General features: G+C 35.6%; 1 protein-coding gene across 10 annotated transcripts in view; it reads right to left on the minus strand.

Annotated features, from left to right (window-relative positions):
- TRDN (triadin) overlaps positions 1–21,129 on the minus strand; it is a 400,855-nt gene extending 379,726 nt beyond the window's left edge. For 2 of the 10 annotated variants that reach the window (XM_081295978.1, XM_081295980.1), the window contains exon 1: positions 20,638–21,125. In XM_081295978.1, coding sequence (XP_081152104.1) covers positions 20,638–20,659 — 22 coding nt within the window. In that variant the 5' untranslated portion in view covers positions 20,660–21,125. Of the gene's footprint in view, positions 1–20,637 lie in introns of all 10 variants that reach the window. The other 8 variants (XM_081295981.1, XM_081295976.1, XM_081295982.1 and 5 more) reach the window with 7 other exon arrangements.
- Positions 21,130–21,354: the final 225 nt, after the last annotated feature.

Below are 21,354 nucleotides of genomic sequence, written 5' to 3' on the forward strand. Positions count from 1 at the left end.
TAGTGTCGTCACTGGAGCTCCGACGTCGGAATTCCTTCCCAGCGGAATCCAAGTTAGCAGGCATAGTTTAACAACACAAAGGAGAGACATCAGAGTAATACAGAAACAAAACAAATCTATAGAAGAGAGCAGAAACACGACAATCAAAAAGAGCTGGAAAGTAACGTGGACAACATGAGAAAACAAGGGAAAAAAGGATTACAAACAATGCAAGACAACACAATTCTACAGGAGGACATAGAAACATCAGAAACAGGGATAGCGAAAGAACTCAAGGCATACCTAACTCGAATGGAAAGGAATATTAGAGAAGACATGAGACAGCAAGTCCAAGAAATAAAAGTATATTTTGAAAATGAATTAAACAAATAAATTCAAATGGCAAAGAACGAGCTCTACCAGGAGATAGAGATCTTAAAAAAAAATCAAACAATAATCCTAGAATTACAGGAAACTATAAACCAAATTAAAAACTCAAACGAGAATATTACAAATAGACTTGATCAAGTAGAAGTCAGAACATCAGATAATGAAGACAAGGTTTATCAACTTGAAAAGAATATAGTCAACACAGAAAAGATGCTTAAATCCCACGAGCAATCTATTCAAGAGATATGGGATGTCATAAAAAAACCAAATCTGAGAGTCATAGGGATAGAAGAAGGCACAGAGTTTCAAACCAAAGGAATGGACAGCATATTAAATGAAATAATTCTAGAAAACTTCCCAGAGATGAAAGATGGAATGGATTGCCAAATCCTGGAAGCCTACAGGACCCCAAACATTCAAAACCATAATAGACCAACTCCAAGACATATAATTATGAAGATAGCCAACGTACAGAACAAGGAGAGAATATTAAAAGCTACGAGAGAAAAGAGGCAGATTACATTCAGGGGTAAACAAATTAGGTTAACGACCGATTTCTCATCACAAACTTTGAAAGCGAGAAGATCCTGGAATAATGTATTTCAAACGCTGAAAAATAATGGATTCCAACCAAGAATACTATACCCAGCAAAATTGAGCTTCAAATTTGACAATGAAATTAAAATCTTTCACGATAAACAAAAGCTAAAAGAATTTGCAGCAAGAAAACCAGCTCTGCAAAGCATTTTGAACAAAACACTACAAGAAGAGGAATGGAAAAATAGTGCCCAAAACTAACAGCAGGAGGTATCTCAGTAAAGGGGGAGAAGAATAACCAAAAAGCAAAACTAGCCAAACTAAAATAAATAAATAAAGAAGCATGACTGGAAGTACAAATCATATCTCAATTGTAACCTTAAATGTTAATGGCCTAAACTCACCAATTAAGAGACATAGGCTAGTAACCTGGATCAAGAAAACAAATCCAAAAATATGCTGCCTTCAGGAGACTCATATGATAGGAAAAGACATACACAGGCTGAAAGTAAAAGGTTGGGAAAAATCATACCACTCACATGGCCCTCGGAAGCAAGCAGGAGTGGCCATACTCATATCGAATAAAATCAACTTCAAACCTAAGTTAATCAAGAAGGATAAAGAAGGTCACTATATACTGTTAAAAGGAACCATCCACCAACAAGACATAACAATCATCAATTTGTATGCACCAAATAATGGAGCTCCAATGTTCATAAAACAAACTCTCCTCAAGTTCAAGAGTCAAATAGACCACAACACAATAATTATGGGTGACTTCAACACACCGCTCTCGCCATTAGACAGATCCTCTAGACAAAAGCTGAATAAAGAAACTATAGAACTCAACAGCACAATCAATAACCTAGACTTAACCGACATATATAGAATATATCAACCATCATCAAGTGGGTATACGTTCTTCTCAGCAGCACATGGATCCTACTCAAAGATAGACCATGTATTATGCCATAAGGCAACTCTTAGTAAATATAAAGGTGTGGAGATAATACCATGCACCATATCTGATCATAATGGAATGAAATTGGAAATCAATGATAAAAGAAGGAAGGAAAAATCCTACATAACATGCAAAATGAACAATAAGTTATTGAATGATCAATGGGTTATAGAAGACATAAAGGAGGAGATGAAAAAATTCTTAGAATCAAATGATAATACAGACACAACATACCGGAATCTATGGGACACAATGAAAGCAGTTTTAAGAGGGAAATTCATTTCTTGGAGTTCTTACCTCAAAAAAAGAAAAAACCAACAAATAAATGAACTCACACAACACCTCAAAAACCTAGAAAAGGAAGAGCAAAACAACAGCAAATGTAGTAGAAGACAAGAAATAATTAAAATTAGAGCAGAAATCAACGAAATTGAAACAAAAGAAACCATTGAAAAAATTGATAAAACTAAAAGTTGGTTCTTTGAAAAAATAAATAAGATAGACAAGCCTTTAGCCATGCTAACAAAAAGAAGAAGAGAGAGAACTCAAATTACTAACATACGGGATGAAAAAGGCAATATCACAACAGACACTACAGAAATACAGAAGATAATTAGAAAGTATTTTGAAACCCTATATTCCAATAAAATAGAAGATAATGAAGATATCGATAAATTTCTTAAGGCATATGATTTGCCCAGATTGAGACAGGAAGACACACACAATTTAAACAGACCAATAACAAAAGAAGAAATAGAAGAAGCCATCAAAAGACTACCAACCAAGAAAAGCCCTGGACCGGATGGGTATACAGCGGAGTTCTACAAAACCTTCAAAGAAGAATTAATACCAATACTTTTCAAGCTATTTGAAGAAATAGAAAAAGAAGGAGCTCTTCCAAATTCATTCTATGAGGCTAACATCACTTTGATCCCAAAACCAGACAAAGATACTTCAAAGAAAGAAAACTACAGACCAATATCTCTAATGAACTTGGATGCAAAAATTCTCAAAATTCTGGCGAATCGAATACAAAAACATATTAGAAAACTTGTGCACCATGATCAAGTAGGATTCATTCCTGGGATGCAAGGATGGTTCAATATACGGAAATCAATAAATGCTATTCACCACATCAATAGACTTAAAGACAAGAACCACATGATCATCTCGATGGATGCAGAAAAAGCATTTGACAAAGTACAGCATCCCTTTATGTTCAAAACATTAGAAAAACTAGGGATAACAGGAACTTACCTCAACATTGTAAAAGCTATTTATGCTAAACCTCAGGCTAGCATCATCCTGAACGGAGAAAAACTGAAGGCATTTCCTCTAAAATCTGGAACAAGACAGGGATGCCCTCTATCACCACTTCTATTCAATTTAGTTCTCGAAGTACTAGCCAGAGCAATTAGACAGACGAAAGAAATTAAAGGCATAAAAATAGGAAAAGAAGAAATTAAACTATCACTATTTGCGGATGACATGATAATATACTTAACAGACCCAAAAGAGTCTACAAAGAAGCTGCTAGAGTTAATAAATGAATTCAGCAAAGTGGCAGGTTATAAAATCAACAAGCATAAATCAAAGGCATTCCTGTATATCAGCAACAAAACCTCTGAAATGGAAATAAGGAAAACCACTCCATTCACAATATCCTCAAAGAAAATAAGATACTTGGGAATCAACCTAACAAAAGAGGTGAAAGATTTATACAATGAAAACTACAGAACCCTAAAGAGAGAGATAGAAGAAGATCTCAGAAGATGGAAAAATGTACCCTGTTCATGGATAGGCAGAACTAACATCATCAAAATGGCGATATTACCCAAAGTTCTCTACAGGTTTAATGCGATGCCAATCAAAATTCCAATGGCATATCTTGAAGAAATAGACAAAGCAATCATGAAATTCATATGGAAAAACAAAAGACCCAGAATAGCAAAAGCAATTCTAAGCAGGAAGTGTGAATCTGGAGGTACAGCGATACCAGAGGTCAAACTGTACTACAAAGCAATAGTAACAAAAACAGCATGGTACTGGTACCAAAACAGGCAGGTGGACCAATGGTACAGAATAGAAGACACAGAGACTAATCCACAAAGTTACAACTATCTTATATTTGATAAAGGGGCTAAAAGCATGCAATGGAGGAAGGATAGCATCTTCAACAAATGGTGCTGGGAAAATTGGAAATCCATATGCAACAAAATGAAATTGAATCCCTTTCTCTTGCCATCCACAAAAATTAACTCAAAATGGATCAGGGAGCTAGATATCAAATCAGAGACACTGCGTCTGATAGAAGAAAAAGTTGGATACGATTTACATATTGTGGGGTCGGGCTCCAAATTCCTTAATAGGACACCCATAGCCCAAGAGTTAACAACAAGAATAAACAAATGGGACTTACTTAAACTAAAAAGTTTTTTCTCAGCAAGAGAAACAATAAAAGAGGTAAATAGAGAGCCTACATCCTGGGAACAAATTTTTACCCCCCACACCTCCGATAGAGCCCTAATATCCAGAATGTACAAAGAACTCAAAAAATTAAACAATAAGATAACAAATAACCCAATCAACAAATGGGCCAAGGACCTGAACAGACACTTCTCAGAGGAGGACATACAATCAATCAACAAGTACATGAAAAAATGCTCACCATCTCTAGCAATCAGAGAAATGCAAATCAAAACCACCCTAAGATACCATCTCACTCCAGTAAGATTGGCAGCCATTATGAAGTCAAACAACAATAAGTGTTGGCAGGGATGTGGGGAAAAGGGCACACTTGTACACTGCTGGTGGGGCTGCAAAGTGGTGAGGCCAATTTGGAAAGCAGTATGGAGATTCCTGGGAAAGCTGGGAATGGATCCACCATTTGACCCAGCTATCGCCCTTCTCGGACTATTCCCTGAGGACCTTAAAAGAGTGCTCTATAGGGATACGGCTGCATCAATGATTATAGCGGCACAATTCACAATAGCTAGACTGTGGAACCAACCTAGATGTCCCTCAATAGATGAATGGATAAAAAAAATGTGGCATATATACACAATGGAGTATTATGCAGCACTAAGAAATGACAAAATCATAGAATTTGCAGGGAAATGGATGGCATTAGAACAGATTATGCTAAGTGAAGCTAGCCAAGCCCTAAAAAACAAATGCCAAATGTCTGCTTTGATATAATGAGAACAACTAAGAACAGAACAGGAAGGAAGAGCATGAGGAAAAGACTACAGTAAACAAAGACGAATGGGGGGAGAGAAACGGGGAGAGAAGGGAAAGCACATGGAAATGGTAGGAGACCTTCAATGATACATAAAATTATAAGAGGTTATGAGGGGCAAGGGGGAAGGAAAAAGAGGGAGAGAATTGAACAACAGCAGGGGAGGTAGAGAGGGAAGATGGGAGGGGAGGGGAGGGGGGATAGTAGGGGATAGGAAAGGTAGCAGAATACAACAGTCACTAATATGGCATTATGTAAAAATGTGAATATGTAACAGATGTGATTCTGCAATCTGTATTTGGGGTGAAAATGGGAGTTCAAAACACAATTTGAGTCAAATGTATGAAAGATGATATATCATGAACTATGTAATGCTTTAAATAATCAATTAAAAAAATAAAATAAAATAAAATAAAATAAAAAATTATTTATTTATTCTAATTTGTTATACATGATATCAGAATGCATTTCAATTCATAGTACATATATACAGTACAATTTTTCATGTCTCTAGTTGTACACAAAGTAGAGTCTCACCATTCCTGTCTTCATACATGTACTTAGAGTAATTATGTCCGTCTCATTCCACCATCTTTCTTACCACCATGCCCCCTCCCTTTCCCTCCCTCGCCCTTGCTCTATCTAAAGTTCCTCCATTCTTCCCATGATCCCCACCCCATCCCCATTATGGATCAGCATCCACATATCAGCTAAAACATTTGGCATTTGGTTTTTTGGATTGGCTTACTTCACTTAGCACAATATTCTCCAACTCCATCCATTTACTTGTAAATGCCATGATTTTATTCTATTTTAATGCTGAGTAATATTCCATTGTGTATATGTACCACATTTTCTTCACCCATTCATCTACTAAAGGGCATTTAGGTTGGTTCCCCAATTTAGCTATTGTGAATTGTGCTGCTGTAAACATTAAAATGGCTGCATTACTGTAGTATGCTGTTTTTAAATCCTTTGGGTATAAATCAAGGAGTGGGATAGCTGGGTCAAATGGAGCTTCCATTCCCAGTTTTCCGAGGAATCTCCACACTACTTTCTAGATTGGTTGCACCAATTTGCAGTCCCACCAGCAATGTATGAGTGTGCCTTTCCCCCCACATCCTCGCCAGCACTTTTTTTTTTTTTTATTCTTAATAGGTGCCATTCTGACTGGAGGGAGATGAAATCTTAAGAGTAGTTTTGATTTGCATTTCTCTAATTGCTAGAGATGTTGAATATTTTTTTCATATATTTGTTGATTGATTATGTATCATCTTCTGCAAAGTGTCTGTTCAGTCTTTGGCCCATTTATTTTTTTATTTATTTTTTTATTGGTTGTTCACAACATTACAAAGCTCTTGACATATCATACTTCATACATTTGATTCAAGTGGGTTATGAACTTCCATTTTTACCCCAAATACAGATTGCAGAATCACATCGGTTACACATCCACATTTTTACATACTGCCATATTAGTGACTGTTGTATTCTGCTACCTTTCCTATCCTCTACTATCCCCCCTCCCCTCCCCTCCCATCTTCTCTCTCTACCCCATCTACTGTAATTCATTTCCCTCCATGTTTGTTATCCCATTCCCCTCATAACCTCTTATATGTAATTTTGTATAACAATGAGGGTCTCCCTCCATTTCCATGTGATTTCCCTTTTTTTCTCCCTTTCCCTCCCACCTCATGTCTCTGTTTAATGTTAATCTTTTCTTCCTGCTCTTCCTCCCTGTTCTGTTCTTAGTTGCTCTCATTATATCAAAGAAGACATTTGGTATTTGTTTTTTAGGGATTGGCTAGCTTCACTAAGCATAATCTGCTCTAGTGCCATCCATTTCCCTGCAAATTCTGTGATTTTGTCATTTTTTAGTGCTGCATAATACTCCATGGTGTATAAATGCCACATTTTTTTTATCCATTCATCTATTGAAGGGCATCTGGGTTGATTCCACAGTCTAGCAATTGTGAATTGTGCTGCTATGAACATCGATGTGGCAGTATCCCTGTAGTGTGCTCTTTTAAGGTCTTCAGGAAATAGTCTGAGAAGGGCAATAGCTGGGTCAAATGGTGGTTCCATTCCCAGCTTTCCCAGGAATCTCCATACTGCTCTCCAAATTGGCCACACCCGTTTGCAGTCCCACCAGCAGTGTACAAGAGTACCCTTTTCCCCACATCCTCGCCAGCACTCATTGTTGTTTGATTTCATCATGGCTGCCAATCTTACTGGAGTGAGATGGTATCTTAGGGTGGTTTTGATTTGCATTTCCTTGACTGCTAGAGATGGTGAGCATTTTTTCATGTACTTGTTGATTGATTGTATGTCCTCCTCTGTGAAGTGTTTGTTCATGTCCTTCGCCCATTTGTTGATTGGGTTATTTGTTTTCTTATTGTCTAATTTTTTGAGTTCTTTGTATACTCTGGATATTAGGGCTCTATCTGAAGTGTGAGGAGTAAAAATTTGTTCCCAGGATGTAGGCTCCCTATTTACCTCTCTTATTGTTTCTCTTGCTGAGAAAAAACTTTTCAGTTTAAGAAAGTCCCATTTGTTGATTCTTGTTATTAACTCTTGTGCTATGGGTGTCCTATTAAGGAATTTTGAGCCCGACCCCACAATATGTAGATCGGAGCCAACTTTTTCTTCTATCAGACGGAGAGTCTCTGATTTGATATCTAGCTCCTTGATCCACTTTGAGTTGACTTTTGTGCATGGCGAGAGGAGGGGATTCAGTTTCATTTTGTTGCATATGTACATTTTTCAAATAGAAGAATTTCCAAAAGAATTTTGAATGTTCTCACCATAAAGAAATGATAAATATTTGAGGAGATATGTGCGTTTAGACTTATTTCAAAATATCACCCAACATATGCAGGTATTGAAACATTGCATGGTGTCCAATAATGTATATAATATTTTTTATGTCTCAGTTGCAAATTTTTAGTCTAAATAAAAATAAAAACATTTTTAAAACTGTTAATAATATTGCTTTAAATCTGAACTGATGAGAGAAGGCATCTCTTGGAAACCAAGTAGGATGATATTAGTCAACAATCAGCACAGTTTTCTAATTATTTTTGCATTTGTTGATGGAGTTCTCATGCATTTTGGCCTCTAGCTCAGTGTTACCTAGCGACTTAACGGTAGTTGAATTTCTGTGTACTTTGAAAAGACGTTTGTAATACCTTTGACACTGCAGTAGTGCTACATAGAATTAAAGAAACACTGAAGCTACTCTAGACAGACATGTAGAGCTCAACGTGTCACCATATAAGGTGACTATTAAGTCAAGAAATGTAATCTACTCTCAACTTTGTTAGTTAGCTTCTATAAAACTGTATCAGGCAAATTTTTAAAGTACTGTCTTTCAGTTTACCCATCAAAGCTGCTTTCACTTGTGCCTCTCCTCAAATTATGCTATCACTTCTCAACTAAGTTAGCTCAAGGGCACAGAAAATGAGTCATCACCTTTCACTGACTTTTCTCAAAGGGGAAGTGTATCATTCCCTTTAGCTTAAAGTGTAAATCTCTTTGCCCTATAATCCCTTAAAGTGAGCATTTTTGTTTGTTTCTCCCATCGAATTATAAGTAGGAAGTCAAGGCAGACAAATACAATTACATTTCCAGTAAGATTTCATTCTATCCCAAGTAATTCCAATCATAGAATTAGATGGCTATACTTAGTATACTAACTCTAAATTGGTAACTGATTGGAGAATACTAAAATGACCTTCACACCAATCTGAATCTTTTAAATGAACCTAAAAAAGACTCTTCCATATAAAATTGGAAGATAGCTAATCTCAGAGTTTCTTGTGTTGAGTATTAAAACTACCATTAACACTATCAAAACTATGATTAGCATCTATGCTCATTTTTCTTTTAGGCTCTTGTTTGTGGTAAACTGGGGCATAGTTCAACATCACTTAAAGAAAATTCTTGAAAAATTTTGTGCAAATTTATGATGAATGTTGCTAACTGGACATTAATTATTTTGCATTCTCCATGAATCTATCTTCTTCTGCTTTGTGCATAAAGTTCTGAGAAAATATCAAATAATCGTTTGTTAGAGTCTGTAAACAAGTCAAGACAACTTGTGTACATTGATACAGCAGGAGTGAGCCCTTTATTGTAGGACAGGAGGGGTATATATACATTCCACACAGTTTATCTTAATTAACATAAACTAGATACAGCAGTCAACCAATAAGGAATTTCCACACTTAATGGCTCGCTGGCGTTACTTCATAAACCACTTCCTCTGCAAAATGCCAGGCGCCATCTTGACTTGTTTACAGACTCTAACAATCGTTTGTTAAATAAATTAACATTTAGGATCTAGGGATGTTGTTGAAATTTAATTTTTGCTTTTGCATTGGACTCCTTAGCTTTCCATCTAGAAACACACTTCAGGTTTTAACTTATGCTTTACTCCTTAATGACAGTCTCTGATCCACTCACTCCATTTTCCTCTTGCTCCTCAAAGTTCCCTAAGAGTCATGTCTCATAAAAATTGATTTGTTTGTTTTATGCTTGGTTTACTTCCTAATTGTTTTACATGTGTAAATGGTATATATTTTAAATTTGAATAATGAGAAATTAGGAAATCTGTCTCACAAATCTGTCTCACAAAAAAAAAAAACAAAGTCATTTGTTTTTAAATTTTAACTTCTAATTTTATCTGCATTTCTTTTAGATAACTTAGAACTAGCAGCCTATATCACATGAGTTTTATATAATTATCTCATCCCTTGGGCCCTAGATTTATTCATATTTCATCACCAGACTTAGAATAGTAACTGGCAAAAGCAATTATCTATCTATCTATCTATCTATCTATCTATCTATCTATCTATCTATCTATCTGTGTGTGTGTGTGTGTGTGTGTGTGTGTGTGTGTGTGTGTTTAAGAGAATGAATATTTTTCAGAGTGTTAGCAATCTTGCTCCTATCCATCCACGGGTAAGTGTCAGAATGATGGGAGAGAGATAAAACACTATGTTCCAAAGCACCTGGGTATGGAGAGTCCATGTCACTCAAAAACAGAGACCCATACCAGGAGATAGTTATAATGAGCATTCCAGCCAAGGCCTGTGAGGCATTTCAAATACAGAGAGACAGTGCAAAAAAAACTGAGTAAATAAACATGGTCTACTTAATTCAAGAGAGAGCCATAATTTTCTGGCAACTGTCAGAACTATTATTTCTTATATAACTCTCAGTCACTGTGAACAAAGCCTCCAGTAGATTCCTCTACTTTTTGCTTTAATCTAGTTATTCTTGCTACCCTAAGTACTTCCTGCTCATATCTTCCAAGCCTTGTTCTATGAAACACAATTTATCACCCTTTGCTTAAGAAAGGCCTTTCCCCAGAGTCTTGAAAATGCTCTTGCCTTGCTCCTATGCTTAATTCAATGCCTTTATAGGACATTTTGATAAGACCACTAGCTTGAACCACTAGATCTGGTCATACTTAAAACACTCACCACCATTTTTCCTTAACAGCTGATTTTTCATCATTTACCTGAAGAAAGTTATTTAGAGATTACCTGTATGACAGTATTATTTCATTATTTTTTCATGAACTGGAAATGATGTTGAATACACATATGCTAAGTTCAAAGTAGTGCACGTGGGGCTCAGAAGCAATGATGGAGACAGAAATAGTGTAAAAACATGCACATGGGGGAAAGAGGCACTAGGGATTCATAATAAACAACTAGTCCAAAATAAGTGAGGAGCAGGATATTCTAGCGTGCATAAATAAATAAATAAAGTATCTAACCCAGGATTGTTGCTCAATTTCTTAGTCAATTAATATGTACATTGATTATCCCACTGACTAATCAATAATCCCACAGACTAATTCTCAAATGCCTCCTATCTCTATTTCCTTCCTCTCTACATTGATGGAACCTACTCTTGATCCCTCTTTTCTTGGGCTAATCATCTCAACTTCCATATAATGGCATGAATACTGTAAGCTATCAGTATGAAGAAGAGGACATCATTTTCTCATCCTAAAACTGAGTCCAGCAAGTTTCACTGTGTGCTCACTAATTGTAAGATTTAAGAATAACATGTCATTATTTTACTAAATTATACAACATTATTCATAATTCCAAATTGGAGTCATATGTTTTTAAATCTGTGCAGTCTTCATTCTTATCATTTTTTGCTCTTTTCTGTTTGCATTTTAATCTACTATATCAGAGGCAGAGACCTAGTATTATTTATTTTTATGTTTCCATTGGCAAGCATTCAACCTGGTACATAAAAGATGCTAAATTCTGAATACAAATGAACCTCAGACATGACATACTGCTGCATAATTCTACATCTGTGTCAATAATTCCATAATCTAAAAGTTTGTTATATTTCAGGTAGAGGTAATTTGCCTTTCTCTAAATGTAATGCCTAATACTTTTACAGATGTAAATTCACATGCTTGGCATTTTATCAAATTATAGACAATAATACATTTTATAGAACACTCTTTTTTTCTAGGCAATTACACGTAAGTTAAATAAGTATAACCATGGTCATAAGTAATAGTTCTAACGCTAAATATCAAAGAAGTGCCACTTTGTATTTGCCATTTTTATTGTGACATTACATCCAGTTGTCTACCTCAAACAGAAAGTCTGATAATCACATGAGGCTTTTATTTTAAAAGGTAACAATAACTTTTCCAGGGAAGACTTGCTAAAGTGTATTTTGAAAGTTTAATAAATGGAAATGGATTCTCTCAAATCCACAAACTCACCTATTCCCTTCATCTTATTAAAGTGAACTTTGAACTACTAAGAGTCTTCCTCTTCCTTTGTTTTTCTCTCAAGTTCACTAAACATTGTCAGGGAGGGCAAAATGACGCAGCAAATGAGTAGCACAAAACCAGTTTGTCACAGGGTTCTAGCCACATTCCAGCTGAATAAAATCAACTTTTCCCTGTATTTGCAGGTTTCCAAATGCAAATTATCTTCATTCTCATAGTTTAAAATATTGTATCTTTTCCTTGTGGAGCTGAAGACCACATGCACCAGCTCCTGCCAGAAATACAAAATTTAAAATGTCTACCCAGTATATATTTAAATATAACATTTAAAGTACATTGTGAGATGGGCTTTGCAGTTTATGAGGAAACAACTCATTTACATACCAAAGGATCTCTCAAAATTGTAAACTCTGTGTGTCTTTGACAGCTTGACTTGAGGCACAGAGATGTGGAGATGTTTGATGTTTAGAGAGCATAACTTGGAGAGAAAGGAGCAGGACTTTATTCACCACACATTTGCCAAGGATACTTATTTTTCCTTTGATGATGGAAATGACTATCTTTTTGTACCAGGAAGTTCACCTATCTCTGCGTAACCCTTACTTGGGGCAATGAATGTTTATTTGACACTAAATAAGCACTTCCTATCAGAAACTATGCATGTCACTCATTTTATCCAGAGCAGGCAGGAATAAGTAAGAGCAAAAATTTAACCTTGATGGATCTTCCTAGAACTTTAATTCAAACAGGGTCTAAACTTCCTGAATTTATTCTCTTTAAATAAGTTATATTAGATGTATGCATGTTTTATATATTAAGTATATCCCTGAATTTTTTTTAATTTGAAGAAAAGGAAAGAATAATGTTTTAATACTGTAAACTATAAACATCAAAACTATAAAACCAATAGCTTAACTGTAAAATCTTAAGCATTTATGTATTGTCTTTTCAAATTGATATATTCAGCCAAAGTTCAATGTAGATTATTTTAAAATTGCTAAATTGCCCTGTTTATGTTTCCTTAATATTAAATATTGTTAACTGATTAAAAATTAATGTAAACAACATTGGAAGCTTTAAATCTCTAAGGATTCCTAGCCTTTCCTATAATAGCTGAATAGCCTCAATTCATTTTTGCATTGTAAAAGGAGCATAATTTTCAGATTACAGTCTCAGTGATGGCCAAATATAAACTGATAAACTGAATGTTTTCCATGAGTACTGTGTGCTTATGGAATAGGGAGTAAAAAGAGTCATTATTACAAAAATCTATCAAAAGCTGCTGCAAGAAAAAGCTTCTTAGTGGAACCCAGGTGGGTCTCACACTACAGAGACATATTTTCCTGTTCACTTTTACTACAGATTTGACATTATGAATGTTTTGTCCAATTAAAAAAAAATAGCATGATCTTGTAAAAGTTAAAAAAACTTCCTCTCAACATACTGTTAACAAGTAACCAAGTTTCATCTGCTAATTTATTGCCCCTTGTGTGGGAAATCCCATTCACCTCTTTCCTGACTTAAAACTACACTCACTTGCTACTTTACCATACTACATTTCTTTTTTTTCTTTTTTATTTATTTACTTTTGCATTACAATTCTTAATACATCATTATACCATAATTTATCTTATCTCTGATTATATATAAGGTATGTTGACACCAAATTCACATCTTCATACATGTATTTTGTATAATGATGAGGGTCTCCTTTCACCATCCATGCTATACCCCTTCTCCCTCCCTTTGCCTCCCACCCCTATTCCCTATCTAAAGGTAATCTTCTGCCCTTGCTCTCCCTCCCAACCCCATTTTAAGTCACCCCCCTTACATCAGAGAAGACATTCGGCATTTGTTTTTTGGGGATTGGCTAACTTCACTTAGCATAATCTTCTCTAATGCTATCTATTTCCCTGCAAATGCCATGATCTTATTCTTTTTTATTGCTGAGTAATATTCCATTGTATATAAATGCCACATTTTTTTTTATTCATTTATCCACTGAAGGACATCTAGGTAGACTCCACAGTTTAACTATTGTGAATTTTGCTGCTATAAACATTAATGTGGCTGTGTTCCTGTAATATGCTGTTTCTAGGTCCTTTGGGTATAGAGAAGAGGAATAGCTGGGTCCAAGGCTATTCCCAGTTTTCCAAGGAATCTCCATACTGCTTTCCAAATTGGTTGCACCAATTTGGAGTCCCACCAGCAGTGTATGAGTGTACTCCCCCCCCCCCCAAATCCTCGCTAGCACTTATTGTTGTTTGTCTTCATAATGGCTGCCACTGTTACTGGAGTGAGATGGTATCTTATAGTAGTTTTAATTTTCATTTTTCTGATTGCTAGAGATGATGAGCAACTCTGCGTCTAATAGTAGAAAAAGTAATCTCCATCTCATGGGGCTAGGCCCCGACTTCCTTAATAAGAGGCCTATACCACAAGAATTAAAACCAAGAATCAACAAATGGGGTGGATTCAAACTAAAAAGTTTTTTCTCAGCAAAAGAAATAATATTTGAGGTGAATAGGGAGCCTACATCCTGGGAACAAATTTTTACCCCTCACACATCAGATAGAGCTCTAATCTCTAGGGTATATAAAGAGCTCAACAAGATAAGCACCAAAAACCAAATAATCCAATTAATAAATGGGCCAAGGACCTGAACAGACACTTCTCAGAAGAGGATATACAATCAACAAATAACACTGCCTTTCATTTTCTAATTCTATTTATATTTTTGATTGATATGCAATATTTGTACATGTGAGAGCAGACACCATTAAAAAGTGGAAAGCAATCTCTCATCCATTAGTATTAATATGGTTAAAACCTTCAATTTTTATAAATGTAAGCTTCTCTCAATTCTGCTAATTCTTCTGACTTTCAGTGAAACACAGCACAGTTTCTCACAGCTGCTCTCCTTATCTTTTTCAAAATTCAACTTGAGCACAAAAGCAGATTAAAAAGCTTTACAATCAGATTGATCAGGTTTATGGGGCACCTGCGTTTCTGTGATATTTTAAAAATAAAGAGCTTTGTACTTAATGTTCTGTCAATAAACACATTATTCCTGGGCCTAGCATATTTTATAACTATTTTTATTGCCTAATATTGAATATAGGTTTTTAAGTGGTTTTCAGGTTTTTGTATGAATCACCTCAAAAATCAACTTTTGCTAATTAATGTCTTTAAAAGATCACTCATAATCTTGAGAAATGATAGGCAACTAGCCTCTAGATTTCCAAATTACAATGCATATATTTTTAAATAATTATTTACTAGCCTATTGTTTTGAATATAAAGCATATTTCTAGGCCCTTCTGTGTATTACATGCATCTTCCATTTCCATGTCAGTAATAACAGATTGTTCAACTTAATAATTTACACTTATAAGCAAATTCAGTGGCCAGTATCACTGAACTATAGATCTTATGAAAAGCAAATTCTTACTAAAAGTTATCTATTTTACCCAAAGCATCAACTCTTTTTTCTTTTTCTTAATTTTTTTTAATGAAAACGCTTGAATACTCACAAAAGTAGACAAAATATTATAATGAAATTCCATGTATCCATCATTAGGCCTAACATATCCCACTCATATTCAATTCTACCCCTGCTACACATCATAGACCTTCCTTTCAGCATTATTTACAAACATCATACCACATCATCCATATATATTTGAGTAAATATCTCCAAATAATGAATAGTTTTAAAACATAACCACCATAGGGTCATCACACTAAAAAAACAGAATAGCAATTCTCTAATACCACATAACAATTTGTGTGTGTCAAGTTTCTAATCATTTCATCAGAATTGTTTTTAAAGTTGTTTGAATATGATTGAGTACTGCCATACACTGCAATGGGTTGTTGTTTTTTTTATACATTTCTTTTAGTCTATGCATAGCCTTGGCATCTCTCTGTTCCTGGTATTATTGGGAGGAACTGGCTTGTTGGTATTTGTGCTGCAGGGATTCTCACAGCCTGGAGTTTGGCATGCTCCTCATTCTTACACAGTGGAATCTGTTCTTATTCTCCTTCATTTGTTTTATTTTTACTTCTCCTCCTCGTCCTCTTCCTTCCTTTATTAAGTCACAGGAGTTAATTCTAGCTCTTATTGTATTGGCTGATTAGGTTTTGCCAAGATTTTGCCATTTTATGGCTTTCAGACTTTTATTCACAGAACTTTTTATTTCCCTCCAATGCCATATTGTGGGAAAATAACCTTCTAATTTAACTGTTTCTCATCATGGTCTTTTTCTTCTGAAGGTACTAGCTTTCCAATGCCCATGTTAAAATGTGCTACTAGAACTAAAAATGAAATTTTTTATGTGGCCTATTGTTTTCCTTTATCCAGAGAATGGAGAACATACCAAGAAGTGATTGGGGCTTAAACCCAAGGCTATATCCTCACACTCCCAAGTGATCACCACTTAATGTAAAGCCACCTCTTTTGGCTTTCATAGGGTAAACATAGATATGCTATTTGGATCTGTTATGGTTTGGATGTGAGATGTCCCCCAAAAGCTCACATGTGAAACAATGCAAAAAGGTTCAGAGGAGAAATGATTGGGCTGTGAGGGTCTTACCTGATTAGTGATTTAATGCCCTGATAGGGATAGGGATTAACTGAGTGGTAACTGAAGTGGTAGGGTGGCTGGAGAGAATGGTAATTAGGGCATGGCTTTGGTGTATATATTTGTTTCTGGAAAGTGGAGTCTCTTGTCACCCTAATGTGAGCTGCTCTCCTCTGCCACACTCTCCCGCCATGATGTTTAGCCTCACCTGGAGACCTGAAAAATGGAGCCAGCCTTCTCTGGACTAAGACCTCCAAAACCATGAGCCTCTGAATAAATTATTCTTCCTCTATAATTTTTCTGGTCAGATCCTTTAGTCACAGCATTGAAAAAGCTGACTAAAACAGGATCTCCACTTAATTTCACCATCTGTTGTTCTAAGTGCTATAACTTGTGTGCTTAGTTTTTAAGTAGTCTTGCTGTGGAATCTTGGTCTTTCTTCCTGAAAGCAATGATGGGGTTTTGGGGATGCAGAGTCTCTAGTAGCAGTGCAGTATGCAAAATAAATAAACAACTTTGCTCTAAATTTTGAATATGAAATCCTCTTACAGGTTTGATTGTTTCAGAAGCAGTGAAATGAGTTTTAGCTAATAATAAGGAAAGAATTCCATATATAAGTGCAATGACCTGCTTTTGAACTCTGAGTTTATAAAACAGCTTAGAAGTTAGAAGTACAACATATGTTCTTCTTTTAAATAGTTTATTTTATCTAAATGTTCTAGAAAATGCCAAGTTATTTATATAGAAGATCATCAACTTGAGTCCATTATATAAATTTTTTTTCTTTCTTTATTTGAGAAGTTCTTATACCCAGAGAACACAATTATATAAATATTATTGCAAAGCCTACTATGACTGTATATTAGTTAATAGACAATTTGAAAATATTACATATTTTAAGAACTTTAAAAAAATCTTTGCCATTTTTTCATAAAAGCTATTGAGTAAATTTTGCTTCACTATAAAATAAGTATTTAAAAGGCATTTTTCACAGTAATATATACTGTCAAATATATGTTACAATGCGACACATCTAGCCATGAGGCTGTAAGTCTGCATGAACCTCAGAAGGGGGAGTTAACTTTGGCACTTGTCTAGGAATAACTAAGCTTCTGGAAGCAAGGTGGAGGGCTATTTATAACCCTAAACCTGAGCTGTTTGAGTCTGATCCAGTCTGGAGCCTGGTTTAGCCTACTAAGTGTACCATGGGCCTGATATAGCCATCCAACAGCCATTGAAATGATACTAACCTTACTAAATGTCTCACACAATGAGAGGACATCTTCAGCCTAACTCTGTAGTCATGGATGTGAACCTGCATTACACCATATGTAGCTGTGTGAATTCAGGCACATTTCTTAACCTCTCTAAACCTCAGCTTCCTATTCTATAAATAGCCATACTAAGAGCATTTCAATTGGTTGCTATGAGGGTTGAATGAGCATGTAACAAACTTAATACAGTGTTGAACATCTATGTCTTCCAAATAAATGGCCATTGCTTTTATTATTGCCATTGATGGTTGTCTTTATTAATTTAATTATCTTTATTAATTTATCCTGGCCAGAACCAAAGGTGTTATTTCTCTAATATCCTCTGAGGTTCAACTTTGTGCTAGTTCTCATTTTCCTGTTGCTCTGTATCTGAAATGCAATTCTATATCTTGTTATTCCCTTTCTTTTATCATATGAAATAATACAACTTAGAACATGCAGTAGAAATCTATGTGAAGAACTCAGTAAAGTCTATACCATTAACTATAGTTTAATAAGCACTGGGATAAGCCACAGCAGACATGGATTTTATCCTCAGACCTCCCCTAACTACCGTGGAAGAGAGGTTTGATTGATGTGACCTGCACTCCTCATCAGTGAAATTGAGGACATTGGGCTTCAGCTTCCTTCAGTGTTTGGTTTCTTGGGGATAAGTGAATGGAAAGGGTCATGAGTAGTTGACATAGGGCTTCTAATGTAGTGCAAAAGTGGTTGTGACAGAAGTGTAGCAGATGAGAGAAGAATATTCCAGGCTGAAGGAATAATGGCCTGCACCAAAATTCAGTACAAAAGTATACCAATTATAAAACACTGGAAAGGGGGTACTATACCTATGGCCAAAAAAAAATTGGAATTACAAAGACAAAGTGAAAAGTACATAATAGAGCATCAGGCCAAACTCTTTGAATAGCCAGAGAATTACTGTGGTACCAACCTTAAAATACTAAGTTCACTGAGTTGGCAATCTAATTTTCACTTGAGAAATATAGTTAATAAATCATTCCAGAAAAGGAATAACTGCATCGCTGAGGTTCAGATGACATTGATCCTATGAACTGTGAAAAACAGGGAGTGGGAAGTGTCCATCACCCAGAAATTTGAGGTTGCTTTTGCTTCTTAAATTTATTACATTCAGTTATTTTGTGGGTCACTACAAAAGGCCTTCCTTGAACCCTTTAATACCCACAGGGGAAAAAAAGAAACAAAAGTTTAATTTCATATTTAGGCATTTTCCCATAAAATGTCTCATGAATCAGGTACAAAGGACCATAACCCAAAAGCACACCCGAAATGGTTCAGCCAGCTGACCTCCTGAATTACCTGGCAGTACACCCCCAAATGGAGGTGGGACACATACTCATAGGCATCTTAATAACTTGTGCAGGGCTAAGCAAGAAACGTTTTTAGACATCCTTCTTTAAGACAAACTAAAGGCCACATGACACAGAATATCTCGGGAACAGGAAAAAATACTATTTATATTTAGTTAGCAAATTCTTAACTAAAATTGGTAATCCGTAAACCTGATATCCTCCTACAGAAAGAAAACAGAAATTAGTGTTAAGGAACCTGACTTCAAATCTTGGCTATGCTGTGGTCATGAGCAAGTCACAGACCTCAGAATTAGTTTCAATCTGCAAAACAGGGTAATAATGCTACTTAATTGAATGAAATGGGCCTTAAATAAACAAATACATGAAATTCTGAATGAAACATATAGTACATAGAAAGCTCTCAGTAATTGTTATTAAATTTAGGTGACAGAATGACTTCTCCTTGGAAAAAAATGACTAAGGTAATTGTTATAAATATTGACTGAAAATCTCCAACAGGAATTACTGTGTGTCTACATTAATGTCCACCCCCAAATACCAAAACCACATATTCTGTTTTTCACTTGTCTGATTAAAAAGGAACCAGCACAGCATTCAACTGGGAAGTTGTCAAAAGCACCACCTGTCTTGTTTTCTTACAGCTGTCAAAAGCAGATTTTAGATCCACCTCTCAAATTTTTACCCCAACTACAACCAAACTGTGTCTGTATTCAAAATACTTTACTTTTAAGAATCCCTTTAAAGTAAGATAGAAAAAGAAGTGTGTGTGTGTGTGTGTGTGTGTGTGTGTGTGTGCGTGTGTTGCTGCCAAGGCAAAATAATAACAACTATGTTTTAGGTATATATAACATGAAAAAAAATTGTTTTAATCTTAAGATAGAATTCACCATTTGAAGTGAAAGAAAAAGGAGTTTAAGAAAACAATTAGAAGTCTAACACTTAATTGCTTTATTTTTAAAGTTGGATTGATTTCTAGTGTGTTTGTGAAATTTCTAATTTTGTGTTCCCATCTACAGAAAAATAGATACAAATTTTTCAGAGCCCTTGTACCTTAATCACATAAATTTCATCTTTGTGTGTGTATTTATATATGCTGGTTGGAATGAAAAAACAAATTTAAGGTTTCTATTTTTAAATACCATAAAGCAAAAATGCTCAAAATCATCTTTCTACATTTAAACATTAAATATAATATTTTAAGTTTATCACGGTCTCCATCCTTGCAAAGCTTCTAATTTTTGCTAGATGAGAGATCAGCCATGATGTTACATGACCGTAGCTATTTATAGAGGTGTAGATGACAACTGTTAACTTGTGGGGCTTTTGGTGTAGCAGAGAACAGTTTCCACATGCAAAATTTCAGAGAAATCTTTTCTCCTTCCCCCAACGCGCATTATCTGGCAGCTTCTCACCTTGAATCCACTTCCCAGATCTTATATAAAATCACTGAACAAGATAATTACCTAAAAGCAACATTTTAAATAGATGCATTGATGGTCTCTTTGACTGTCAATTTATACCATGTCCCCCCTATGAGACTCTATTGGAAGATGGTAGCAATACCTTCAGCAGTGATCTCAGTCATGGTGGTCAGGTAAAGTGAATCAGGTGGAAGGTCCGTCAAGTGGTTCTTTGTAGAGTACTTTATGATTGGAGAACTCTGGTAGAAGGGTCTGTGTTAAAACGTGAGGGCTCTTCGTTTTCCTGGCTGTTTCTCCTGCTGATTTGTTGTCCTGTTGAACTTTGCCTCTTCTCTGCAGAGTTCTCCCCCTGGAAACAACCTAAACCCTTTCCAAAGCAGCACTTGTGGCTCAGCTAGGAGTATCAGCTTAGAACAAAAATAGCTTCATCTCCCTAGGACTCTTCAGCACTTTTTTTTTCCCCTTTTGGCACTCTAGAGGAACACACACACACACACACACACACACACACACACACGCTCTTAAGCCTCAGAGATAGGCCAAAAAAAAAAAAAATCCAAAGAACTAAAAAGTATTGTCTAAGCCCCCGCAGTTTCTCTAAGATAATTACAGATCTTGGGGTCTGTGTCAGAAAACATGAAATAAAGAGTTGAAAGTAATCTTATCCATGATTGCTCAGATTTATTCTTAGTATCCTTAATGCTCAGAACATTCTTCTCTCCCTTATTTGGTTTGGGGAGTGTCCTGTAATGTCTACCAGAGGCAAAGGGGAGGGCAATCTTAAGTAATTTTCTCAAAGTTGATTCCCTATTGGTCCAAATCTACTTAGTAGGTGCAGTTACTTATATAGGGATAAACT

This window comes from Spermophilus citellus (genome assembly GCF_964194105.1).
Source record: "Spermophilus citellus genome assembly, chromosome: 5".
NCBI classification, from domain to species: Eukaryota; Metazoa; Chordata; class Mammalia; order Rodentia; family Sciuridae; genus Spermophilus; species Spermophilus citellus.